The sequence below is a fragment of the Astatotilapia calliptera genome, chromosome 19 (genome assembly GCF_964374335.1).
Source record: "Astatotilapia calliptera chromosome 19, fAstCal68.1, whole genome shotgun sequence".
Classification (NCBI taxonomy): Eukaryota; Metazoa; Chordata; class Actinopteri; order Cichliformes; family Cichlidae; genus Astatotilapia; species Astatotilapia calliptera.
In genome coordinates, this window is record NC_137440.1 from 15880779 (window position 1) to 15908001 (window position 27223).

General features: G+C 39.8%; 2 protein-coding genes across 3 annotated transcripts in view; one reads left to right on the forward strand and one right to left on the reverse strand.

The window, feature by feature from the left end:
- Window positions 1-2090: 2090 nt before the first annotated feature.
- On the reverse strand, window positions 2091-6010 carry fam177a1 (family with sequence similarity 177 member A1). The gene is made up of 5 exons (XM_026152773.2): window positions 5854-6010; window positions 4207-4392; window positions 3654-3720; window positions 3215-3312; window positions 2091-3122 (listed from the first exon to the last, which is right to left on the reverse strand). The coding sequence occupies exons 1-5, from the start codon at window positions 5920-5922 to the stop codon at window positions 2898-2900; spliced, it is 645 nt and encodes a 214-aa protein (XP_026008558.1). The 5' UTR covers window positions 5923-6010; the 3' UTR covers window positions 2091-2897.
- Window positions 6011-6192: 182 nt separating this feature from the next.
- Window positions 6193-27223, forward strand: part of ttc7b (tetratricopeptide repeat domain 7B) — a 28868-nt gene continuing 7837 nt past the window's right edge. The window contains exons 1-18 of one of the 2 annotated variants that reach the window (XM_026151738.2): window positions 6193-6379; window positions 9204-9358; window positions 9439-9514; window positions 9607-9699; window positions 9973-10136; window positions 11761-11882; window positions 13290-13368; window positions 15767-15942; window positions 16114-16177; window positions 16276-16413; window positions 16542-16730; window positions 16861-16978; window positions 18709-18766; window positions 19078-19150; window positions 19324-19484; window positions 19579-19695; window positions 23637-23734; window positions 26357-26407. In XM_026151738.2, the coding sequence (XP_026007523.1) occupies window positions 6259-6379; window positions 9204-9358; window positions 9439-9514; window positions 9607-9699; window positions 9973-10136; window positions 11761-11882; window positions 13290-13368; window positions 15767-15942; window positions 16114-16177; window positions 16276-16413; window positions 16542-16730; window positions 16861-16978; window positions 18709-18766; window positions 19078-19150; window positions 19324-19484; window positions 19579-19695; window positions 23637-23734; window positions 26357-26407 (2053 nt within the window). In that variant the 5' untranslated portion in view covers window positions 6193-6258. The remainder of the gene's footprint in view (window positions 6380-9203; window positions 9359-9438; window positions 9515-9606; window positions 9700-9972; window positions 10137-11760; window positions 11883-13289; window positions 13369-15766; window positions 15943-16113; window positions 16178-16275; window positions 16414-16541; window positions 16731-16860; window positions 16979-18708; window positions 18767-19077; window positions 19151-19323; window positions 19485-19578; window positions 19696-23636; window positions 23735-26356; window positions 26408-27223) is intronic. The other variant, XM_026151739.2, reaches the window with a different exon arrangement.

Consider the following 27223-nt stretch of genomic DNA (forward strand, 5'->3'; position numbering starts at 1 on the left):
TCACACCCAGGCCTGATTACAAATTACCTGTTAATTTGACAAATATAACCTGTCTGACAAAATGAAGTATGGCTTTAGAGAAAATATTCCGAGACAAAAGAACTTTTACAGTCCTGTTACATCTGGTTTGCTGTAATTGATGAAACAAGAAAATCTTGAATGCTCAGCCATCAGTTCATGCTCTGAAGCTCAAACGCACTCAGATTATGTGGCATGACAGTGATCTGAAACAGACCAGCAAGCCCACCTCTGACTGACTCAAAAACCCAAAATAAGAAATATGGAGTGACCCAATCATAATCTGGGTTTAAATAAGAATGAGATTATTAGAGATTACCTTAAACAGGCTGTTTAAAAACCTTCTAATGTGTCTGAAATGCCAGTTACACGAACACTTGATTGCAGTTCTTGCCAAGAGTGGCAGAACTAGTGATCAGGTTTAGGTGACAATTACTTTTTCACACAGGCACAGGGATAGTTCTTCACAGCACTGTCTATAAAAGAAGAAATAAGTCACACTGTACAATTTTCAAAACAAAACAAAACACCCTTTTGATTATTTAAAGATTTTATTTACACACAGAATATAGAAATATAAAGATTCATTAAAAGCTTCACTTTAAATCAGAAAATATTTTGCATATGTTACCCTGCTTTACATAGTGAAAAAACATCCTTTATACTTAGTGAAAGACATTTAACTGCAAAGTGTACACATCTTTTGCTATGATACGCTGGCATTTCATTGGAGTCTGCTTGTGGACCGATTCTGACTATAAGCGCTGCTACTCTGCAAACTGAGATCTGAAGCCTGCCATCACACGTCACAGCCAAAGAGAAGATTAAAACAATTTCTAAGAGGCTTAGACTGGCACAAGCAAGGACATTCAAAGATTGAAGTATACACGAGCCACTGTTCACACCAGCGTAGAGCATCAGTTAGTGCTAGAGTCAGATTTAACTGTCGGAAGGTTTTAGATTTTATGTAAAGAGGCTGTAAATAACATCAAAATAGAAACGCAGCTGATTACTGTGACATCTCAAGAAAGGGAAGCAGCTGACTTCATCTTTAAGCAGCACAGAAATAATGAATGAAACATTAGGGCATGGGGAAATGTAACACTCAAACAAGCTGTTCAGAAATTAATAAATGTGCATCAGGTCAATAAATAACTAAACATCACAGTTATGGAGGCCACAGGTGAAACATTGTGGACGATGGAGAGCTTAAATATATTAAAACACTTGTAAGTAGTAAAGATTTTTGGATGAAAGAAATTGGTTAGGTCCACGCAGGAGATTTGGACGATTTGTTCATAGCTGGGACCTGATTCTTTTTTAATTTAGCTTTTAGGCATTTAAATCTTTGTTGTCTTTAGCACACACCTCCAAGCCTGTGGTGCATGAGTTTCATGAACAATGTGACAGCAATGAGTAAAGAAAAGATGCAAGGAAGTAATTGGCGGGATCCAAAATGAGGCATTGTTAGACAGATGAGAAGAAGAAAATATATCTGTTTTACTCTAAGACATTGAAAATTCCACTTTTAAAAAACGTTTTTGCCCATGATGACCTGATTTGGGTTTTTCCATTTGGGTCCATAATCTGTCTGGCTGTCTGGCTATATGTGAACAGCGCAGGTGCCTCCTTAAAGGGCCAGTTTACCCCCAAATCATTTGGATTACTCCTCTGATCTGTCTGGCTTTTTATAAATTGCTCTGTTTAAGACTGTAGAAATGTCTTCCTTCTCTTTTATATAAAGAACTAAAACGACGCTCCTCTCATGATGATCAAATCACAAAAACATTAAAAACCCAGGATGAAATGCAAGCCGTTTCATTTAGGAACTCTTTTTCTTTGTACTTTCTACATTCGCCAGTGAAAATAACAGTGCAGCTGAGCTCAGCCAGCTTGGTACTGCTCAGCTGAGAGCATTTACATTTCACGCTATCTTGAGCCTCTGGTCACGGGTAACTGGAGAGTTATGGTTGGCGGTTCGGCAGTAACGTCAGAGAGGCAGACATCTTTGCATCAGATACCTCGAAAATTGGGCATCTCACACCAAAACAACACAGGTGTGTAAACAGAGCTATGTGCACAAATTTGACGTTTTTTATTTTTACACCGAGCATCTTTTATGAATCAAAACACCGCGGCAGGAAAGATCAAGTATGAATAAGGTAAGCATGCAAAGGTGAAGGGTCACGATTCACTCATAAACATCTAAGAGACTGATTAACAGACTATATAACATGTACTGAAACGCTTTAGTCTTCATTTTGTAACTACTTCTAACCTTGAAAACCCAAAATATTAATACACAGTCCTATAAGAATAAGTTAATATATAAGGTCTATCGGTTTGTCTTCTATAAACATGTTAAGGCTTTTTCTGAAGCCTGACCAGAGATGACAGTGCAGCAAAGACAGGCTGAACTGGATAAGAGTGCAAAACTACTCAATCTCTTCATTGGCATATCAGTGAGGCAACAACTATAACATAACATGTTTCTGTTTAGCAGAGGGGGTAGGACCAACTCTCTTATTTTTGTCCAGTTCTGGATGGATTTTCACACCAGTCTGTAATTAATAATTGACTGTTGCCTTGAGGATCTACTTCATCATTTTAAAGTGAGCTGAACCTAGACCCTGTTTAACAGCCTAAGTACATATATCAGTCCCTGCCATACACAGATATACATTCACAAGTCAGGCTAGTGCAGCCATCTCCAGCCCTTTTTATGTTTCCCTGCACTCCAAGATCTTCCTTTATAAAATAAAATAAAAATGTAAAAAAATAACAAAACTATTAGTTTACATAGCTGGGTAGATTAACGGGTTGTCAGCTAACAGAAGTGTGTGTGTGTTTTGGAGGTTTCTGTCTGCCACTGTCACTCTTCAGGAGGGGAGAGGAGACGGGACTCTGTTGGGGTCTTGGTTGCTGAGAGGAGGCTCAGGCTCGAGCTCGAAGCTGATGTTAACAAAGGAGGCCGGAGACACCTCAGGCTGCTCCACCGTAGCCAGACGAGGAGCTGTGGGATCGCCCCGCTTGCCTCTCTGTTGCTCCCCAAACCGATGCTCCGCCTCCTCTGCCAGACGATTCTCCTCCTCCTCTTCCTCCTCCTGCAGGAAAGCAACAGTGAGCCAGATTAATGTTAATGTTTTTGCTCCTCCGTTTGAGTAAGCAGCTTTTAAGCTGTGACATGGTGTTGTACCTCTTTCTTTATACGGTAGTACTCATCTATGGCATACTGGTACTTAGGTGTAGTGATGCCAAAGAGAGAGGCCAGTTTCTCTCCCATGTAGTCACATACTGCAAAAAAAACAAAACAAAACCAAAAAACCCACAAATTAGAGACATCTTCTAAACACTTAAAAAATGTTTAAAATACAATAATTATAAAACAATTTGTGAAATATGCATTTCATTTCAGGTTTTCTAAAGTATTTATAACATTTCCTGATATTCCCACTTCAAAAAGCTATTTTTAAAACTCCCTGAAAGGCTCTAAAGAGCCTTAATGTAGCGATGACACCAGGCAAACCTTCTAGCTTCCATTTTCTACTTTTATTTAAATTTCTCTGGTATTAGAATGTATTTTCAACCTGCAACGGCTGGTGTTTTATGAGTAATTTTACAATGTAGAGTTTTACCTGATACAGTGGAGGTGGCCATCCTCCACATTTGGAACCAGAAGTAAGGACCCCAGGTCAGCTTGGACTAAAACGGGCAAGTGGACATGAGATATGATTAAAAAATAAATAAATCTCAAGAAGCATGTTGAAACATTTTAAAACTGCACGTATTATGTGTATCAGTGTTTCAGGTGCATCTTTTTCTTCTTGGACTATATTAGTATTCACAAGTCATAACAATCTGTACAGTATCTCATACTGGGCCTTCCAACTGAGTTCATCCTCTGACTGGAACAAACAATATTAGCTGAATTTCCCTTCAATATAAGCTCAACTTTCTTCCTCTTTTATATTTGGAAACACAAAGAAGTATAAAGAAACACTGCAGTTCCAAATGACTGAAACATAATATAGTTGCTCAGTTTTGTATCTTAACCTGCTGGTCTACTGTGTTCACCAGGAAGCTGTACACTTCAGCTGTGGGACTTAAAAACTCAAACTACGGGCTCAAAAATCCTTGAAAAACCTAATTGATTGTTGTTATTCGACTCTTGCTGTGCCAATAGCATACCGGGTCTACAGAAATAACTTCTTTCTTTGCAGTCTGCTCCTCTTCCTCCTCTTCATCAGTGCTGTACTCCTCCATGGTCTCTCCATTGGCAAAGTAAATGGTTCTGCGAGGAACCTTCACCTTCCTTGGCGTTCCCACGGGGTCCCCCATCTCCACAGTATCAAATTCTGCTTCCCCTCCTGTACTCTGGTGATAATTTGAAACTGTATGATATTTTTAATAAAACACATATGTAAGTCAATAAAGAATTGATAGGCTGCCGGGGGATTCCCATGATGCATTGAGTTTTTCCTTTCCAGTCACCTTTCTCACTCACTATGTATTAATAGACCTCTCTGCATCGAATCATATCTGTTATTAACCTCTGTCTCTCTTCCACAGCATGTCTTTTATCCTGTCTTCCTTCTCTCACCCCAACCGGTCGCAGCAGATGGCCGCCCCTCCCTGAGCCTGGTTCTGCTGGAGGTTTCTTCCTGTTAAAAGGGAGTTTTTCCTTCCCACTGTCGCCAAAGTGCTTGCTCATAGGGGGTCATATGATTGTTGGGTTTTTCTCTGTATCTATGAAGCGCCTTGAGGCGACTTATGTTGTGATTTGGCGCTATATAAATAAAATTGAATTGAATTGAAGAATTTACAGAAGTAAAAGCTTTTATTAGAGTAGAAAATGCTCAATTTCAGGCCTAATGTAAAAAACAGGTAGCAGATCAGTTCATAAAGTAGGATTGAGGCCTGGAATTTGATTTAAAAGTAATTTATATAATTTTAAAATGTATTTTATATCCAACAGGTAGCCAGTGAAGGATGATAGTGATGTGACCATTTTGCTGCTAGTGGTACTGGTACATTTGGACTACCTCCAAATTCTTCAACTTGACCTCAAATCAACAGTTGAAATGTGGACAAAGATGGAGAATGACACCCAAACCACATATAAACTGGGTTCGGAATGGGAATAGCCCTCCCAAAGCTCTGACCTAAACTCCTTGAAACTTTGGGAACAATGTTTAAAAGCCAGGTCTGTGCCAAGAAACCAACCAATTTAAATGAACTCTACTAATTTTTCCAAGATGAGTGGTCAAATATCCAACAAATTATGCAAGAAGCTTGTTTATGACTAACAAAAGCATCTGGTCAAGGTGCAACTTACTAAGGGACATTTAACCAAACATTAGTGGGGATGTCATGATGCATGCTCAATCATCCAGGTAAGGAAATCCCAAAAAGCTGATTCTGTGATTCTGAGACTGAAGAAGTCACTTGGATGAGTATCGAAAACGATACGTCCAGATGAACAGAATCACATTTTTGGGATTAGTGGGGATGTATGTAAAAATATTGACAACAATATCAGTATCTTCTTTTCCTAAAATCCAGCACTCATCGGGCTTTAAATTGCTGTTTATATAAAACCCTTACAGGTACAAAAATAAAAGTGGTCTAATGTGTTTTTCTAAGAGCTGACTGCACACAAAATACAACTCGCGACATCAAAGTACTGGTTAGAGAGTTTAAGTGACTTCAGTTGCTTTGTTTTTGTTGCCCGTTAGCTTCGTTGCTAAGGAAGTAGTTAACTATTAATACTACAAATCTTTATATGAGCTGTCACATAAAGAGAAAATAGTAAACATTTTAATAGCATCAACTAACCTTTTCAGTTTCCATAGTTTGTCCCAATGTAACATTGACATTCGCCAAATACAACGACAACTCTGCCATTACACCTACTTACACCTCACCGTGTTTCTGAGGGCTACTTCCTATTATCGTCAGGAAGAACAAATTTCCTTTCTGATTGCTTCATAATAAATGTTTTACAACATTAAAGGTACATTTTAATTGTTCTTCTGCGTGATCAAATGGCACCGACAGTACTCAAAGAGCCAAAATAACAGCTAAGTTTAATCAACCAGTGTTTTATTTCATTGTTATAGTCATAAAACAATTAGTGTGTCTTATTTTGAAAGTGGGGACCGGATGCTGGGGTTCACCCAGCGTTAGCTTGCTCCTCCGGTGGTGTTTTGGTCCAGTTGGCGCTGCTCCTCACTCGCCAAGATGACAGCGAGGAAGTCTGGTTCACGACTGGAGATAGAGATAGAGCGATGCCGCTCGGAGGCCCAGTGGGACAAGATTCCAGAGTTGGTGCGACAGCTCTCGGCTAAGCTGATATCAAACGGTAGGAAGTGTGCCGGGTTTCTCCGCTGTTCGTTCATCCAGTGTATGGGGCCTCCTCCCTGGCCTCAGTCCTCGCTACTTCCTGGCAGAGGCAGCCGATGCTGGGAGTTGTCGCCTCTGCTTAGAGCCAGTTACCTCGTAAAGACTTAAGAAAGAGATGTGACAGGTCTTTGTTAAACTTTAGGAAGGTTTGAGTTTAAAGATGTGAACAGTTTTCGCTGCTGTGATTGAGTTCCTGTGTTCTGACAGCTCAGTTTCCTGTCACGCAGAACTTCATTCAGAAATGTATCCATTTAACGTTGGATGTGTTTGACTGGTGTGGAGGATCAATAACGTTTTATGAATTGTACTTCAAGAAACATCGCTAGAGTAAAACGACAGATTTATCTCACATTTTTTATTTATCTATTTATATTTTTAAGCTCACTGTCCCCTTGCCACCAGTTAAACCGATTTGGGGCGCTATCGGGGTACTTACTCGATACTTTAATACATTAATATGACCTCTGCCAATTTTTATTTGTGCCGAATTTTCCAGAAGGTTATAGTTCTAAGTTGTACCCCTTAACATTTATTTAATGACGGCCATGCGTTTGCTGAAACCACTATATATTTAAATGTGGTAGTTTTTCAAATTCTCTCTGGTTGGCTAAGATAGCTACAATACGTGCTAGCTGTCAAACCGCTTTCTCAGGGTATCAGTAAACGACAGTGTGATATTTTAGTTTAAAAGATAAAACCAGTTAAGCAAGGCTGATGTGTTACTCACGACAGACTTTTTTTTTTTTTTAATTCTTATTTTTATTTTTTTGGTTATTATAAAAGTTACATGCAAGAAGGACTTTCTCACTTTTCTTAATGACATTTGAATGAAATGAAAATAAGATGAGAGATGTAAACTACTTTAACAGAACTATAGTCAAACTCATTTATATGCCAACCTTTGTCATGCAATTTAAATGTGCTTAGCTTTTATGTTTAAACATCATTATTGTTACACAAGGAAACGTTGGTTTATTTTTTTTAAACTTGTATCATTGCATCTGTAAAGGATATGAAACTGGAAATGAGAGAGATTTATTGTGAGATTTGAAAGAAGCAGACAATAAAGCAGGAACTCTGTAAAAACACCTTAACTAAAAAAAATTAAAACTGTTGTTTCAATTAAAAACAACTAAAATATAGTAGTGAAGAGTAAGTATAACTGTAAAAACAAATACAACTGTAAACAGAATCCCAGTAAACCTGTATCTTCTGCCTGATGGGAGAAGACTGAATAGGTGATTTGCAGATTAGGCAAGGTCAGTGGTGGTATAGTGTGAAGCTGTGGAAAATAGACTGCATCCAATGATCTTGAGAGCTATATGTACTGCTTTTTCAAGCTGTTGTTTGTCCTGATTGGTTGTGCTTAGCTGTCTTGGTGGGCTTTACTAACAATGACAGTGGTGTTCATGTCCCTTGATAACTATTGATGTATAGTGCTGCCCAGGAAGCGGAAGGACGAGACCCTCTCCAACAACATGGCCAGTGGTGGAAAAGGAGAGATGTTGAACTATTTCCCTTTTAGAGTCAACAGTAAGCTCTTTAGTTTGAGATGTGTCGAAGGTCCAACTGTTGTCTTTTCACCACCTCATCAGCTGCTGTTCCTCACTCCAGTATGCAGATTCCCTTCCTGTCACAGATAAGACTTACTGCAGTGATATCATCAGTGAAGTTAAAAGAAGCGGAGGCATTTTCCTGTAATTATTTTGGCCACTTAGTAAACAAAATAAAACAAGCTTTGTTAAATTCAATTTCACGTATATGAAAAGCCATAATTGGCCTTTGTTTAAGCTACAACCCCTTTAGTGAGCACCAGATTGTTTTTGTATAACAGAGCATAAAAGTCTGTTCATGATGACCTGAAGCCTCAGGATGTTTCGTAAGTACCTAGTAAATTCAAGACCTAAATTCAAGTCCACTGTAGACTAGATGTGGATTTGGGGAATCACCACTGATAGTATACAAAAGAAGGAAGTAGCAACTATCACTTTAAACACAGGTTTGGTCTCCACATTTTTGCATTTTTATCCAGCACCTTTTTTGTTTGTTTTGGAGTCATTAGTGAAGATATCCAGATCAGAGCCCGGAGTGCATAATTCTGTCTGGTATGTGTGCAAACAAAGCAGTGTTTCTCCGTGTGCAGATTTGCCATTCTCACTGTAACCCTGAGTAGTTTCTGAATAACCATTAAGCCTCAGTTCATGCATCATAATTTACACTCGGGGTGTTTTGAGCCCCTGTTACGTCCATATTTTCTTCTGTGTTACTTCTTTGCATACTTTTATGGCATTAATTTAAGTCCATGTTGCTTGGCAGATATTTTGCGTGAGCGTACACAGGTTACAGGGTTTGCCATTGTTGGCATGTGGTTGTAGCGACAGCTTGGCTATAGGAAGCTTAGATCAAAGGATAAAGTAGATGAAGGCACTGCATGTACTGCATTGATGTTAATGCCTCATTGACAAACTCAGGTGGTTGAGAGAGAACTTTAACCAGGTGTTCACCCTGCATTACGCCTTAAAGTCATAAGGCAAATAATGAATGAAAATGGCACACCTTTACAGGTGAGTATCCAAGGAGAACATGCAAACTGCACACCAAGCAACCAGAAATAGGCAGGTTAGGGAGAAACCTAGTGTAAGACAAATAAGGATTTTTTTGAACTGGGTCTCATGCTCATGAGCATAATAGATCAACTGTAAGCTCTCAAAATGTTGGAGACATGCTGGATGAGGACAAGAGGATTTGATGTCATGGTTGCTCTGACCTCCTGATTGTTCCAGATGACCTGGGCGAGCTGCTGTTGGGTGAATGTAAGCTGCAGACGTACCTGAAGGAGAATCCCATCAAGCAAGGTACAAGTCCCAGGGTCCAACGGCCAAAACTGCTGGAGGTCAGGAAGCATCTCACTGCTGCTCTGGACAGAGGAAACCTGAAGGTAACCACTGGGCTGAAAATCAAAACTCCGAACACATCCTTTATTATTTATTTATTTATTCATTTATTCCTCTCTTCTAGCCGGATTACATCCAGGAAGCTAGCCTGTTAATGGCCAAACTGTGCTATGTGGAGGGAGAATACAAAGATGCTTTAGGTGACACACATTTCTCATATTCGATATTTTTTCCCCCTCATTTTAGTGAATAAGTAGGTCAGTTTATTAATACATAATTCGTGATTTGACAGGGCACTACAGCAAGGTGAACCTGGACGACATGCAGCTGGCTGGAGCTCCTGTGTACAGGCTGTCTATGATAGCAGAGTCTTATGCGACTAAAGGTATACACAGTCCTTGTTTGTGTCCTCCTTAACCTCACTTAAACTGTCATCAAGCTAATCAGCACTAATCTCTGCAGCACCTCTTCTCTCCACACGGTGGCAGTGCAGTGCCACAGATGTAAAAAGAAGCCGCAGACTGCACTGTTTGTCTTTGAATGTGTTTAACTGATTTCATCTGGGAAAACATTCATCAGTGACAGTAGGTGATGGTGTCAAATAGGGCAAAATGTCTCCCAGTCACACCATGTTTCTTCTTCTCTCTTTCTTCCTCAGGTTTGTGCCTAGAGAAAGTCCCAGCTGCTTCACCGTCTCTATCCAATAAGAACGCCGGGTCTCCGGCGTCCAACAGGAGCATGACCGAGCGGGAGCAGGAGATCATCACCTGCTACGAAAAGTCTGGAGACATTGCTTTGCTCTATCTGCAGGAGGCCGAGAAGGTGTGTTGTCATGCTGTGATGGCTTCACAGAGTGCAGCGTTTTCTCTGCGTGTTGTTGTTTTTCACTGTCCTTATGGGCGTGTGATGAACATCCTGCTGACTGCGTTCGAGTTTGACTGATGCGCCACCGCCCTCGACGGCCAACTGACAAACAAATCTCTTCGTCTTTATTTGCCGAGAGCACAGGCTGAGCAAACTGCAGTAAAACTGAGAAGGATGCAGCTCAAATATTCCAACCTGGATGTAGTGATACTTGTGAGAAATTCAACAAAACGTGTGCAATATTACAGGTGCTAGTTAAGGAACACTTTAACGATGTCATGATAATGTATTTAAGACATAGATGGGAAAACCTTCTGTTTATTTTAAAGCAGAAAAGCAGCTTATCAAATGCTGAAACGGGAGATATTTGATTGTTTGTTGAGACTCTAATACCAGAAACTTGCATAGCTTATCTTTTAACATCTTTCTTATTAGTGTTTTAGAGTTGAGGGGCTGTACAGCATGGAAATATACTTTTTTTCTTTAAACAACAACACTGGGAACAGTGGGTACATTCATCAAATCACAGAGATGAAACTCTTAAGGGAATGAACTAAAGGAACATTTTTTTTCCCTCCAAAATAATCTCTTTATCTCTCCTGGTGTGCAGTCCTCTTATAATGCACTCCCTGATCCTTAAAGTATTTTACTGTATTCTAGTTTATATTCAAAAGTATGCAAAGCAGCTTTCAGACTAATTTCCTCCACCTTTTGTGTATATATGTATATATAATATATAGTTATAAGAGATTTTTTGTTTTTAATTATTGTTTTCCAAAACTACCTTATCTGTCTTTTGTTGTCTGGTGGTTTGCACGTCTTTAAACATTTTAAAAACTCCGAAATAAAAAGAGAGTTAATAATCAAAAAGGAGAGAGAGAGCAAATGCTGCAGTACCAGGTTTGACTGTTCACTTGCTTATTTGATCGTTTTCAAAAGGAGAAAAGCACAATGTCAATAGTCTTTCAGGAGTGGTCCGGTATTTTTAACACCGTTACGTTTCCTTAAACGTGGACTCCTCTGACCCTGAAAGTTAAATGTTAAAATTTGACTGCTCCTCAAGAAGTTGTTTCAAGCTTGTTTAATTACGTCCAAAAAGACCGTAAAAGGAAGTATTTAGTAACCACATTTAGTTTTTCGATATAGCCTGATATCAGATTCTTTGTCATATATTGTGTCTTTGTGACACACAATATATTTCCGGCAGGTGTCAATTTTTGGACTGCCAATGAGCCAGTTTAGCACCTGAAGTCATTTACTAAAAACGGACATTATAAGAGAGAGACATGGAACTTGAATAATCCTGAATTGAAATTTGTGGAAGAATTCTGCAACGGGAACGATGGTTGTGGAAGTTTAATATTCACTGAGGGACAAAATCAAATCAAATAAAGCGGAGGTTGAAAAATCAAAGTAAAAATCAATAGAAGTAAACAGTTAAAAGTCATGCAGTGATTTCCACTGCAGAATCGTGTCTGTTTTTTAAATGCAGAGCCGCCTGAGATTAAAATAAGTCTTATTGATTCAGGTTAGGAGGGGTTGAGTAAACTTCTCGTTCTTTTTGTTGTTTGTTGTTGCATAGGCGTTGTCAGCAGGGATTCAGAACCGCAGTCCAAAGCCTGGCCCGACAGCTCAGGACCAGGAGCTGGGCTACTTCCTAGAGACGGGCCTTCAGAGAGCCCATGTCATCCACTTCAAGAATGGGTAAGGGGGGTGGGGAACACATGGTGGTGAACCTGAGAGATCAGACAGGAAAGTTTTTACCTCTCTGGCTCTTGCTGATGTTTTTTTTTCTTTTTTTTTAAAACCTTAGCAGCCCTCTGTGGGCATTCTTCACTCATTCAGCAGTTGTAGTGTTACAGAGCTGCTGACAGGTGGAATAAAAGCAAAAAAAAAAAGTGTGAACATGGTTAAGTAACGTTCACGGTTGAGCTCAGAGCAGTTCACACAGCGGTGTTGCGCTAAATGCTGCTGGTGGTTTCAGTGTTGCAGCAGCTGCTGGACGCCTCATGATAGTCTCTTTCCTACAGGGTTTCTGTTTTTTGTTATTTGTTTTTTTTCTTTCTTTTTACTTATTGCTAAATGATTGTTTTTGCTGTGAAGCAAACCAAAAATATGTAGACAGTATACATACTCTGTTTTTGTAAATATTAAAGTCTGGCCTCAGGTACAAATATGACATCACGCAGCAACTTGTCATAGTTTCTAGGAATAACATGGTTTCATTTGAAGCTTCTAGCATAAAAAAAATGCCTCACACAGCATTAAATGTCCATAAAAAATATATTGTGTGTGTATATATTGGAATGTGACTTTAAATAAGGCCTGTTACTCTTTAACTTTCCTGTCATGTGTATGGCCAAAGGTTTAAAAAATTAGGTCATCCTGTGTAGAGAGTTTCTTCTGCTTTTGGCTTTGCATGATGTAAATGTGGGATGATATGGTTTGAATGGTTAAAGATTTCCAGTACGGAAATCTCAATCACATGACGTTGCCTGTGAGCAGAAAGCCCACCTGCTGGTGGCAGCAGTAGCAGCCAGTCAGAGGAATGTTAAAAGGTTGGTGGAGCTGAAACGGTTTAATTCAAACTTAGAGTCCCCACAATATAAAAACAGAATTATTTTAAACTGATAGTCATGCAAAGATATTCAGAGAGTCCAAGTATAAAAACATGGAGCTGGAAATTTGTGTCTGAAATTAGTGAGTTTATATTTGCACCATTTTCAAATTGTTTAAAAAAAAATAGTAAATGATGTGAAACAGTATGGTCTCCTAAACAGTTGTGTTCTGGTGCATGCATAGGCTTGCTTTTACAAAATGTAATCAGAATAAACTAAGTAAGTGGAACCTAATTCAACACCTTTATCTAACGGTTTCTGTTTGTTTCCAAGGGGAAGCCAATGAAACTGAGCTAAATCAACTTGTTTCAGACAGAAGATAAACAGAAAAATTGGGATTATTTTGAACTCTGAATCATGCAAAGCTACTCAAGTGGTCAAAGAAAACCAATACACACAAAATTAGGCGAGTATGTGCACTGGACTCAGTGTTGTTCAGCAGCCAGTAATATTTTTTTTTTGTCTTCCCTGTTTCCTGTCTCCATCATTGCAGCAACCTGACACAAGGTGTGGGCAGGTTTCGAGAGATTCTTCGGGCTATTGAGACCAGAACCACCCAGAACCTACGAATGGTGAGGAACAGTTTATTAACACTTAAGGGAACAGCTTGGAATTTTTGGGGAACATAATTGTTTGCTTCATAGGTACTTTAAGGTACTAGAAGTAAGATATTGTTCTTGTTTTTTTTTTAAACAGTTCAAACTGTTGTTGCACATTTAAGCTGACAGAAGTCAAACTGAAAACATTTTGTGCTCCAGAACTTTAGTTTTCATGGGCGTGCTATCATTTCACCTACACTGACACATGAAATGATGACTCTGAGAATGTTTGAAGTAGAGCTGGGCGATATAAGATTTTTTCATATCATGATGATATGTTTTTTTTTTTCATTTCAGGCGATAACGATATCTATCACGATATAAGCCAAATAACTATATTTGTAAGATTTAAATGTGCCGTTGCTCACAAGTAAAATGTGAAATAATCAGCAGCTTGTTTTTATTTAAATATTTATTTCCCATAATAAGTTCAACAGGGTAGATGTACTTAAGGAACATGAGACTTTTTCAGATAGATAAAGGCAAATATTGCAAACTACACAAAAGGCAGCCGCTAAAGCGTTTAAGTTTCAAAATAGAACAAACGAAACAGACTAAATTGTCAATTCCACTTAGAAACAAAATATTAATTCTAAAAATAAATTGTTTTACAGAAGAACAGACAAAACTGACTAACTTTTGTCAATATCAAATAAACTGAGAACTAAAAGGAAATTCTCAATCTCTCCTTGTTGTATAGCTGAGCTTTTCAAACAGTTTTAACAGTTACTTTAGTCTGACAAAAGCCGAATGACGAATTAGCGCTTCCAGTCAGAGACCGAGGCTACATCCACACGTACACGGGTATTTTTGAAAACGGAGATTTTCCGTTTTCGTTTTAAAAAAATAATCCCGTCCACACATAAAGGCAGAAATGAAGGAAAACGCTGCTATGAAGATGCCAAAGCAGCAGGTGGCGCTAGATTCCTAACCGTGCAGAAATGTTGGCCAATCTAGAAGCCTCGGTGGGAAAAAGTAAACAAAGCTGGGGCATAGAAGCAGAACCGAGTCGTATGTGTGGACGGACAGTAACTGTCTGTATATGTAAGCATTTAAACACTGCAGAGAGTAGAATTAACAGTATTGTAGAAATTCATTAGACCGAAACAATAACGTGGCGCACAGTGTGACGTCAAAATGCGCACATCTTTGACGCTGCGTTTTCTCCGTTTTTCTAGTCCACACGTAAATGCAAATACGGAGTTTTTAAAAATCTTCGTTTTCAGTGACCAAAAACGCCGTTTAAGTGTGGACGAAAGGTGCAAACGCATAGAAAAATCTGCGTTTTCAAAAATACCCGGGTACGTGTGGACGTAGCGCATGCACCAGTTTATTGTATTTCCAGACTTGCTTTCGGCACAATTTACAGTGCGCGCTACTCTGTTTTTTGTCAGACTTGAAATAGCCGAAATACCTTCACACTACGGAACTTCTGTGGCTCTTCCGTTCGACAATCTCTCCGGCATTGGAACCATCATCTGTTTTCTCTTCGGTAACCTTCGGTCACGCTCGGTTGATTTTTCTAGTCGGCACACTCATTTCCTCCATTACCCGGGCGGTACGGTGGCTGGCTGCTTCCCAAACAAATACACATGTGCGGCTTGGCACTTGTGCTGTAAGTAACAAGTCACGTGACGTGACGCTGCGGCTGTGATTGGTTCGGCTCTGCGTTACTTAATTTGGATTGGCTGTTGTTTTTGTTTTGTTTTTTTTTTTGTTTTTTTTTAGGACAAGAGCGGCGAGGTCTATCGCGATAGTTGAATTTTTCTATCGAGAAAAAGTTATATCGCGATACATATCGTTATCGTTCTATCGCCCAGCTCTAGTTTGAAGCAAAGTTAGAGTTATGCCTCAGCGAGTGGTAGACAGAAGGAGAGAGAACTTACACTGCATGGCACTGCTGTCCACAGATTTTTTGATTTGTACTTCAAAAGGAAAACTGTTTCTAAATCTGACCTCTAACAACAATAGTGAGGTTAACTAATGGTCACTGACACCAAAATTCAAATGATTTATATCTACACATCCCCAAAGTTGAAAGTCAAACACTTGCCCAACAAACAAATGACAGAGCCCAACGCAGAGGCTTCACCTGTTTTCTGTCTGTGGCAGCCGACTTTAACTTCTTCTCATCTTAGCAACAAGTAATACGTTTAAAAATTTCCCAAATTACTCCTTTAAACACGTCACTTCTTCCACAAATTGCACCACAACTGTATCGTCTGTCTGTCTCTCTGTTGGGAAGAATCCCAGGCTGTTAGATCCAATAGTTGTAAATTTTTATAAGGATGTACGTTAATGACGAAAGGGTCCAGATTAAAGCCTGTGCTGTGCTATAAGAAGTTAATATACAAGTGTTGTGTTCGTACAGACCATAGCCAGACAGCTTGCAGAGATCTTGCTCAGAGGAATGTGCGAACAGAGTTACTGGTCTCCTCTTGAAGACCCACCCGTTGTGTCGCCCCTGGACGATCCGACACGCCAAGGACACACTCATAGCAAGAGCTACAGCCTAAGCCGACGCCCACGAGTGTACTCGGGAGAGAAGTAAGAAGCAAAGCACTCGGCGTGGATACCAGATTAAATCTGCTGCCAGTGTACTTTTCCACCAATTTGTTCTCATCACTTTTCTCTCCATTTTTTCCCTCCCTTTTTTTTTCCCTCCCTCTCATCCTCGTCCAACTCCATCGGCCTCCCGCTGCGTTCCTCTCCTCGCAGTCTGTTTTGCCCTCAGGAGAACACAGAAGAAGCATTGCTGCTGCTGCTCATCAGTGAATCCATGGTGAGGCACAAACTCTCTGCAGAGTAAACCATGCCAGAACACTGAGCTGGTTTTTCCGTATTCACACCTATGCATACGTGGGCTTTTGTGTGTTTCAGGCCAACCGTGATGCCGTCCTAAGCAGAATTCCTGAACACAACAACGATCGGATCATCAGTCTGCAGTCGGCCTCGGTGGTGTATGACCTGCTGACCATAGCTTTGGGCAGGAGAGGGCAGTATGAGATGTTGTCAGAGGTGAATGACCCCTCTGTAGACCGCAGTCACAGTGACTGTGGGGATAGTATTTTCACTGCTTTTGTTCCTCAACAAACGTTGGTGCCTAGAGACATCCCAATAAAACAGAAAAATGTACTATCTTTCAGTGTTTGGAGAGAGCCATGAAGTTCGCCTTTGAGGAGTTCCACTTGTGGTATCAGCTCGCCTTGTCGCTGATGGCAGCAGGCAAATCAGCTCGTGCCGTTAAGGTTCTCAAGGAGTGTATCCGCCTGAAGCCCGATGACCCCACCATCCCGCTGCTGGCCGTAAAGCTGTGCATCGGACCTCTCCACTGGGTGCGAACCGTACAGCTGAGCTGCCCTGTGAGGGCGGTTTGTTAGTTCTTAATATAACTGCCTCCAACATGTTCACCAGTGTCTAACTTTCTCTCTCTGTTCCTATAAATTTCCCTCTGTCATTATTCAGCTGGATGAAGGAGAGTGCTTTGCAAAGATGGTGATTGACATGGGAGAGAAAGCAGCTGAATTCAGAGCCAAAGGCTACTTGGCTATAGGTTTGGTTTACAGCCTCAAAGCCACTGATGGTAAGTCTGTTCAGGAGAAGTTCCATCTCCTGAGTCATTTTCTTGGTGCGAACGTTTCTCTTTTTTGTGATTTTGTTTTTTCCATCTTTCAAATGGTTGTGCATCATCAATTTGTCCCTGCTGCCTACTATGCCCCATTTCACACTGTTTAAAAATTTAAATTGTAGGGTCATTTTAGGGTCAGGAAATCAGTTCATGTGCAAAAGGCCATGAAAAGACTTCTAAGAAATCCATCACAGCACTTCATGTATGCAGGGGCGTGGCTAAAAATTCTCAGCTGCAGACCTGTCACCAGGGGCCAGTGTCGGGAGATGTTTTTGAGCCTGTTAGTTTGTCTGTTATGACACCTATTGCCCAACAACAGCACAAACACAAAGAATTTTTGTTTGTAGTGAAGTGAAGTGAAACTGAGCGATAACAATGAAAATGTTTGATGGGGTTTTTTTTTCTTTTCTTTTCTTTTTTTTTTGAGCTCCTTCTTCTTCGCGGTGAACTCGATGCTGCTCTTTCCCGTTCAAGCAACTTTCAACCACTAAATATGACAAGCAAGGGGTGGAGCTGTATATGAAACTGGGCGCTCATTGCAATGATCATATCTGTGTAATCTTCCTTTGTAACACTTAAACAGACCAGTATTTACAAAATGGTCCTAATGGTTTAGACAGTATGACCTGAAATGAGCAACTGAGGCCATAAACCAAGGTTTACGAGGTCCTGACCGTTTTCGATGAGGTTTCTATGGGCTCATAATTCTTTTTGCCCCCTGGTGGCCATTAAAATGAATGCAGGTTTAAGGTCTTCACTTTTCAGACCCAGATGCTGCTTCCATCTTTTTTATACATTTATTTATGCATATTACTTTGATCTTTAGTGGACCAGACCAGTGAATATCGTCTTTCTGTCAGTGTAAAGAAGTTTAACTGCACATTTAATCCCTGCGATATCTCTATAGAAGAAAAAGAAGTGCAGTTTAAGCACCACACCTCACTGCTCTATTTAAATGAAAGGAGTGTGTCGGCACGACTCTTTGGGCTTAAATTGTAAGAAATGTGTAAAAATACAGAAAAGGGTCTGGTAGCTCAGAGCCCAGACTGTCCTGTAATTAGAAAGCGGAAGGCTTTTGTTAATTGCCAGAAAATGCCATATTTTATTTATTTTCCTGTGGACACGTTGTCATTTAGTTGTTTGTCTATTGCTTCACAAGTTTTGTGTTGTACAAATAGCTGTGTAGGAGGTCTTTAGCACTAGCACAGGCTTTAAAATTTATAAAAACACCGTTAAAAGTCCAAAATTTTTACCCTACTTCACAGTCCAGTGGTCCTTATGTTTGACACCCCTGTTGTATACTGTGCACGGTTGCAAATTTATCACACCTTTGCTCACTCTGAGTAAATTCAAAGTAAGGGAAGTGTGAGTCATAGTTCTTTAAGTCTATGTTGAAGCCATGAGTTCTCTCCTCATTTAAAATCATTCACCTTGAGTTTTCAGCCACTTTTCAAGTGGTTTTGCTTTTGGGTATGTGTGCTGTCAGGGGACTCTTTTTGTTTGTGATGAGTATGATGGCAGATCTCTATAGAGCGCTTGCTTACATGAGGCGATGCATCATCTGTTTCTGTTTCTGGCCCGGATGTTTTTGCAGTATGAAAAGAAGTGTGCAAAAAGCTGCAGTGATTCATAATCAGTGTTACTGTAAAACCCATCGGTGTGTTTGTGTCTCTGCATGTCTTTAGCGTCATTGCGGAGCACACAGGAGGAATACCAGAGGAAAGCTTTGGGAGCCTTCCAGAGGTTCGGACTGAGCTATGATGCTCTGTTTTCTTTTTTACACTTTAAACTTACCACCCTGCCAAACCATTACATTATGCTTTTGACTCATTTGAACCTTCGTGCTTGTGCTATGACTAATCTGTGCGCAGTGTTTGGCTTTGACATTATTTATTCCCATAAATATGGTCAGCATTTGCTTCCCTTTTCCATCCGTCTTGCTGCAGCGCTGACCTTATTTTTCCACTGGGATCTTTAAAGTTTTATCTAACCTTATTTAATTTTTTATTTGCTGCCTCTTGAACACAACATCTCCTTTCTCTTCTCATCTGTAGAGCTCAGAGTCTGTCTCCAACTGACCATTTGGCAGCCTTCTACTTGGCGCTGCAGCTTGCCGTGTCCAGACAGGTAATGCAATGTACAGTCGTAGCAAGAGAAAAGCAACACAAGTGTTTGTGACACTAAAGGCAGACGTCCAAAATCAAAACTCTAAGGAGTTGCACATATTTAACAAAGTGCTTTTTATCCCAAATGTTGTGAAAACCTGTAGTTTGTGTACATATGTGTGTGTATGTGTGTAGATCCCCGAGGCGCTAGGCTATGTTCGACAGGCACTGCAGCTTCAAGGAGATGACGTCCACTCCCTTCACCTGCTGGCCCTGCTTCTCTCTGCCCAGAAACACTACCACGATGCTCTCAATATCATAGAGATGGCTCTCTCCGAGTACCCTGAAAACTTCAAGTGAGCTCACAGACCTCACACTGAGGTTTTTTTTTGTTTTGTTTTTTAATTTAGCTGGATCAGGCTGATTGTGAGTTTGTGTGTGTCTGTGTAGTCTGTTGTATACCAAGGTGAAGCTGGAGGCTATGTGTAGAGGACCCGAAGAAGCTCTGCTCACCTGTAAACACATGCTGCAGATCTGGAAGAGCTTTTACAACCTTACCAACCCAAGGTATGCACTAGAGATGGCACGATACCACTTTTTTATGTCCGATACCGATACCGATATCATAAATTTGGATATCTGCCGATACCGATATGAATCCGATATAGTGTTTTTTAATCAACAAAACTGTTTTTTAAAATATCTTGCTGCATTTTGCAAGTCTGCAAGTTCATACTCAAGTTTAAAACAACAACTACACTAAAGCTATTCTGTTATACCTGTATACAAAAAAAATATTTCATAGTTCAGCAATACTGATCAATCTAATAAACTTAGACCTACACCATCCTCCCTATTCTGGTATTTTAAAGAGTACTTAGCGTAAATATTAAGCAACCTAACTAATAGGGTTCCAACTCCCAGCAACAACAAAATTAAATAAATAAAAAATAGGGAACCACCCCTCACGCGCCACCTCATGATGCTTAATCGACGTAATCAACCTTAATTTGATGCAGTGTGAAAAAAAATGCACAGAAATCAATTATTTTTCAAGAAATATTAAATAGATTCAACATCTTTCTTCAACAAAATTGCAGACTGCACAGATGGTACCTTCCCAAAGGAAAAAGTACTATAGCTTACTAGGGTATATTAGACTTAATAGTCACTATATACAGTAATTGACTTCTATTCATTTTACATCAAATTAAAACTTTGGGTGTCAGATAATTATTTATTAAAAGCTAGACATTTTAAATGAGAATAAGAAAGAAAAGTATGTCTTTGTGCCCCCTTTTCCCAGTTAATGCCCTATCGGCCCCCCTGGCTAAACTTTGCTAGATCCGCCCCTGCACAGTTACCAGCCGTCAGCTACGTAGAAAAAGATCCTGGTGTAGAAATTAATATTAAATAAATTCTAACAACAGCTTATCAAGCTTAAACGTGCTGCTGTTGTTCAGCCGCTGGTTTGCTCTTTCTGGCGCAAAGTGGGCCAAAAACAAACGAGAGACAGACTCGCGACAGAAAAGCCGATCAGCTGATTTAAGCAGTTTCACGATTGAAGTAGCAGCCGGAGAGCGAGAGGCAGTCGCTTGTTAAGCTTAACGTGGGAATGCTTTACAAACATTCAGAGATGGACTTACACACTTGCTTTACTTCTCTCGGGGATAACTTTGTCGGAGATGAAATGCCGGTTGCTAGCGAAGCTCCACATGCTATCCAGACCACCGACAGGTCCTGCATGCCACAGCTGCTCTATCACGTGATGCATACGTTCTGAGGTGAGTTACGGCGTGTTGCAAGTTTTGTGAGGTGCTTTCGTGATATTTAATGGATCGGATTACATTTTTTATTTTTCTCCGATATCCGATCCAGTAATTTAGGTCAGTATCGGACCGATACCGATACGTAATATCGGATCGGTCCATCTCTAGTATGCACACACTCCCCCTCGATAAAAACACTACTATTTCTACTACTGATAGAAAGTGGTAGAAATATGGTAACAGTGATGATAGAATTTACAAAATGCAGACAGGCAAAACTAGTATACCATCAACACCAAGGTGCAAGATGGATGACAAACCAGACACCAGATGGTTAAAACCATCATGTAATAGAAGGTGGTCACAGATTTTTGTGAACGTCATCTCGTCAGGCAGGTGGTTTCAAATCCAACGGGCCTCAAACTAGCAGCAGATGTAAGTCTTAACTTTGGAAGTCGAGGATCTAAAGATCGATGAAATGTTCAAGTCATACATAAATATTACAAAACACGGAGCCTGTGGCTAGAAGGCAGGATTGGTGTCATGTGTTCTAGCAAAACCAGTAAATGTCCCCAAAAAACCCCTCTGCTCTAAGTCAGCCCCTCCCAAACTTAAGAAAAACACTGCACATGGGAGTAAAGTCACAGCGGGAGGTACTCGCTTTCTGTGAGTCGTCCTTTTAATATTCAGTGTGTTCCAATTTTGATTTTTGATGATGATTATCCAGTAACGCCTCCACCAAAGTCAAGAGAAATAAAATAAGTTATTATTTGGTCAGATAAATGAACAATAACACATGGTTCAAATCACATGGCTTTGTTTTATTGTTGTTTCCTTTTTATAGTCCCTTAAATTTTGAGAATCACTGCTTCTCTTGTTTCTGGTGCCGTAACAAAACAAAGAGTTTGATCTTTTTTATTTGTTTGCTTTTATTTTAAATAATTAAGATATGGTGCCAATAAAAAAACAATAACTATACCTGATTTAAATGTTACTATCCCCTTTAAGGTAATATACTTCCAGATTATTACTTGTGATCAGCGGTTTAAAACCAAACAAAGTGCATCAGATGTTGAGCACCATGATGTCATCCCCCAGGGTAAAACTGGGCGTCTAATCTAATGTCTTGAGGAGTTGGAGGGAGAGCATTTGTAACCGAGGCAGGTGGCTGTGATTTCTCATTTCTCCTACTCTTGAGATTGAGCTCCCTGCGGCTTTGACCTCTATTCCAAAATAATATTAAGGTTGACGGGTCGCTGCTGTGAAGATCTGAAGATGCAGCCCTCGTCCTAAATAAGCACCTTCGTGTGGTCATAATGGGACCGGTGTGGAGCTCTGAGATAGGTGCAGAGGTGTGCAAGGAGACTACCTTGAAGGATCTGGCCACCAAATGTAACATTTTTAAGACTTTTAAAAAGAATTTAAGACTCTAACTTTGTGAAGACTGGATTACACTGAACTACCAACTGAGCACTTTCATGGAGAAGCATTTAATTCATTCTAATGGTCTTGGCATTTAAAAATGCTATAATTCCAGGCATGTTTGGTGATGTGTACTAAATAGCTTCTGTGGACAAATATTAGTTAATAACATAAACGGTCAATAAAGTTTACTGTTTATGTTAACCTGATGTTAGGTTTGTTTTTAATTTTAATCAAAACCTCACTATGTGAAAACATAAGCTGGTATTAGTTTATATTTATGATCCTGCAACTCTTGCCCTAATTAAATGTCCATTTAGTAAATTTTTTTTAAAAAAATGTTTTACACGCTTGTTTTTGCAAATTTTCTGAATGGATTATCACATAATTATGAAATATAAGACCTTCCCCGACTCTCTCTGTTGATTCTGACAGTCTGTGGAGTGACTTCTTTGTGAAGAACTTGGGAATTTTCTGCAAATATCCAAAGGATGTGGCATTTACGCCCGCTCCCGAGTGCCGCTCCCAGTGCCAACAGTGAGGAAGTTAACATTAGCTTATGAATGGTGTCCACTAATCACTAATGTCAACAAACAGGCACAACAGGAACACAAAAGAAAAAGGAAACACTGATGTGGCTTTACATATGGCATTTAATCCATAGTTTTCCAGACTACAGATCACTTTAAGCCATCTTTTTTTCTGGCTAATGTTAGCCAATGCTAGTAATATGCCTAATTTCTTTGTTTTTTTTGTCTGTGTGCATTTGTCCCATTTAAATGTTTCAATCATCAAACAGAATTTAATACAAGATAAACATAACCAGAGTAAATACAAAATGCACTTTTTAAATTATTTCATTTATTAAGTGGGGAAAAACCAACCCAAACCTGCCTGTTCCTGTGTGAAAAACTCTTCGCCCTCTAAATCTAATAACTGGTTGTGCCATCCTTGGCAGCAAGAGCTGCAATCAAGCATTTGAATAACTGGCAATGAGTCGTTGTCTCTTCATTAATAACACAGTTCCCTTGAAGCTTGATCTAACTAAGAAAACAAAAGGTAACCAAGGCACTAAAATGCTTTATCTCCTTGTTTTGGAGGTCATGTTTGCTCAGCAGCTCAATCCCAGGCCGTGTGTGTGTGTGTGTGTGTGTGTGTGTGTGTGTGTGTGTGTGTGTGTGTGTGTGTGTGTGTGTGTGTGTGTGTGTGTGTGTGTGTGTGTGTGTGTGTGTGTGTGTGTGTGTGTGTGTGTGTGTACTTGCATGCGTGCGGATGTGCTTTTTCCCTTTGTTTACATCCACGTGTGTTTCGTGGCAGTGATTCGGGGCGTGGCAGCAGTCTGTTGGATAGAGCCATAGCAGACAGGCGACAGCTCAACGCTATGACCTTGCCTGACTTCAGTGACCCTGAGACTGGTAGGTACAGACACCTGAAATCTACGTGCTCAGCGTTCATCAGTAAACATGGAGTCAAACTTGTTTAATTATTCTCTCTCCTCTAATGGTCATCCTGATGTCTTTTTTACAGATAGCAGAGGGAAAAGTCTATAAAAGAATCTGATTTCTTTTAACTTAATGTATAAACTTTAAAAAATGGGAGCATTTTAAAAAAATGTTGTTTGAGAAAAGGTCTTTTTGTTTCTATCCTTTCTTTAATCCTTCATTAATTTCACTCATTTCTGTTTTATTTCCTCCTTTTTAAGTCTCAGGTTCTTCCTCTTCGCTCTCTGGTTTCGAACCAGTCTCCCCTACCTCCCCCTCCACCATGTCCACCGTCTCCTCCCCGCTGTCTTCCCCTTCTTCCCCTGTCTTCATCTTCCAGCCTCCCCGTACTCCTCTGCCTCCACTCCGAAAACCATCTTTCCGCTCTCCTCTTCCTTCCCTTCCCCCTGCCCTTCCTCCTCCTCCTCCACCTCCACGCACAAAGACCAGGACTCACTCCTTCTGCAACCACGCCATAGTCCGCCAGCTGTCCTCCAACTGTAATCCTCCTCCACGTCCGCTCTGCCTGTAGCACGGTGTGGAGACTGACCACAAACAGATGTCATCACTAGTTACTTTTGCCTGTTTCTGTGATTTTTGAGCTACATATGTTATGACTGCTGTTAGTTATAACATCATAAAAATTTATGTCCAGAAACACGAATAGAATTAAAGATCCAAACTATATTATGAAGCACTTCAGCCTCCTGAGAGACCAGTTGGATCTCTGTCATGCTCATGAAGTCATGAAATTTCCTGTACTGCAGAGTACTGTCAGGCCAAGCTGTATTACTTTAATAATGCTGAGAAATTCACTGATATTTAAAACTATTTAACTATTTAAAAAATATTTTAAAATGACAGGGGCAGCACCATTTCCTGACACATTTAAATCCTCCTGGATGTGGTTTTCAGGCAAAAGAAAAATCTTAAAAGTTAAAAAATGCTTCTGTATTTTTTGGAGAAGATATTAATTACCTGCTTTGCAATTATTTTCTTACTTAAAGGCATCACTTGTTAGTTCCTGGCTTAATATAATGTGCCCATAAACCACCAGCTATCTTTGAACTCTTCGATATCTAAGAAAGCTCCTCTTATGAGCAGCCACATCCTTCTTGTGCTTTCACCCGCACTGATGCTTGAGCGGATCGTGAATTAGAGAGATTTGTTTAAGCCTGGACAAAGAGACTAAAGAGACTAACCATTTTGGAGTTTTGGCAGAGACAAACTCCACAGAGCTGCTGTAAATCCTGGCATGTTTGCAGAAACTTTGATGTGGATTGAGTTGAGTTTTGATGCATTTGCTTTGCTTATTTTGTGACTTAAACATGCGCGCACACACACACACACTCATTTTATTTAGCTAAAATTTATTGATCAGATGGGGGGGAGGCAGTTTATGTTATAAAGGATTTTTTTTCCACAGATCGCAGCTGCACTTTCTCTGCACCTCTGTTTTTGTTTTTAATAATTTTCAGTGTTTCCATCTCAGCCAGCATTAATTTGTCGTGCTTCCCAGTTTCGATGTTGTCTGTCCTTGTTGCCATCTCTCTTACTAATGATAATAATAATGGTAATGGTTGTCTTTTAGATTATTTTTCCCCGCAGGCCACAGAACGGTGACAGCTAGTCGATCATCATGGTTACTGAAAATATGATACATTTACTTTCTTTAGGAGATTTTTGAATGATTAGTTCATTAAAAAGCTAATTCAAATATGCAGGCGCACCACATCATGAGGTGTAAAATATAATGTTCCTCACCAATTTTTGAAACAAAAAACCTGTTATGACTTGAAATATGGGCCTTCTCGACATTTTGGTATTTAAAAAACTTTATGGCACTAACTACTTAATAGGCCAGTGGGTGTGCATTTATGGAGGACTGACTCTGCCAAACGTTTAAAAAAAAAAAAAAAAAAACAGAAAAAAAGAATGAATGACTCAGTAAAATGAAGTAATTTGCCAATAAGCAAACAAACTAGAACATAAATAGTGTTTTATAGCACATAAAAATTAGCTTTTACCTACAGTTATTTTAAGTATTCCTTTTAGTGCATTTATTCCTACAAATAATCGTTATTTACTGATTATTTTTTCTTGACCTAAATATTTCAGTATTTCCACACATACTGATTTTTTTTATTTTTTTATTTTCTATACATATTGTTTTTTTCCATCTATGCAAAGAAACAGCAGCGCTCTTATTTTGAAAGTTCAGTTACTGCTAATTCCATGAGAATTCTTTTTACTTTTTTTTTTTTAATGTAGTTATTCACAGTTTGGTCTGTTTCGGTCCTCCATATTCACATGTTATTCACATCAAATTTCTGTCATTAGAAAGGGTGCATGAGTGGAAGCGGCTCGCCTGCTGTCATGTGGTCTAAAAGTGACTGTGTGAAGAATGAAAACCCCGCGGGGTGCTGCAGTCTACCCTCTGTGGATTCTTTTGTTTTTTTTCCTCATCGTGCTTTGGATATTTCTTCTGTCTCTTCCTCTCTTTCAATCATTAACAGTCGTCTTTCTGTTTCTTTCCATCCCTTCGTTTTATTCAAGGCGGCCTTCAGGACGCTAACACACTTGGTTTTTCCTCCATGTTTTCTGTTTGTAAGTAGCCATCTAACCTCCATCTTTTCTTTTCTTTTTTTCCCCCCCTCATCCATTCTTCCGTCATTGCTCCCCCTTTGTCCCAAGAGGTCCAGATATGTGCCATATTCATATGACGAGAGTATGTGCAAATATCTTCTGCTTTAAGGTGACATCTGCAAACAGTTTTATTTTGTTTTTTAAATCGTGCTGGTGGCTGATCCAAATGCCCACAGTGAGTTAGAAGGAAGAGCTCAGGCATCTTTTGCATGTTGTCACATTAAAGCAGCATGAAGGTGTTCAGGAAACAACTTGTTTGGATTGTTTTAGAGCACAATCCAGATGAGGGTCTTATTTTCCAGCACACAGATGTTATTTCTGATGCGTTTATCCTTTTCGGTAACGTGAAAGAGAACAAAAACTCACCAGGAAGCAGTTTCCGTCTCACGAATGTGATGGTAATTGTGACAGTAACTGTTACAACAAGCTCGAGGCAAATTGCTGACAGATGCTCAAGTGTTGTAATCAATTTAACGTAATCTGGCTGAAATCTAGCAAACCGCTGTGGGAAGTCGCAGACTTCCCACAGCGGTTTGTGGGAAGTTGCACAAATGAGGAAGTGGTGCAGTTTCTCATGAAAGGCATTATCAGCTCTGTACAGCTGATATCCTTCTCTGTATTCTGACACTTAGGCTAACGATCGCATCTTTCACATGATGTCAAAGTACCGCTTGTGTCAAATATGGGTCTTTGCAAATTTTTGCGTTATTTCAGTGAGTGCCTTCTGCCTGACGCCCTCAAAATCAACTTTGTACCATAACTTACAAGCTAAGTTTA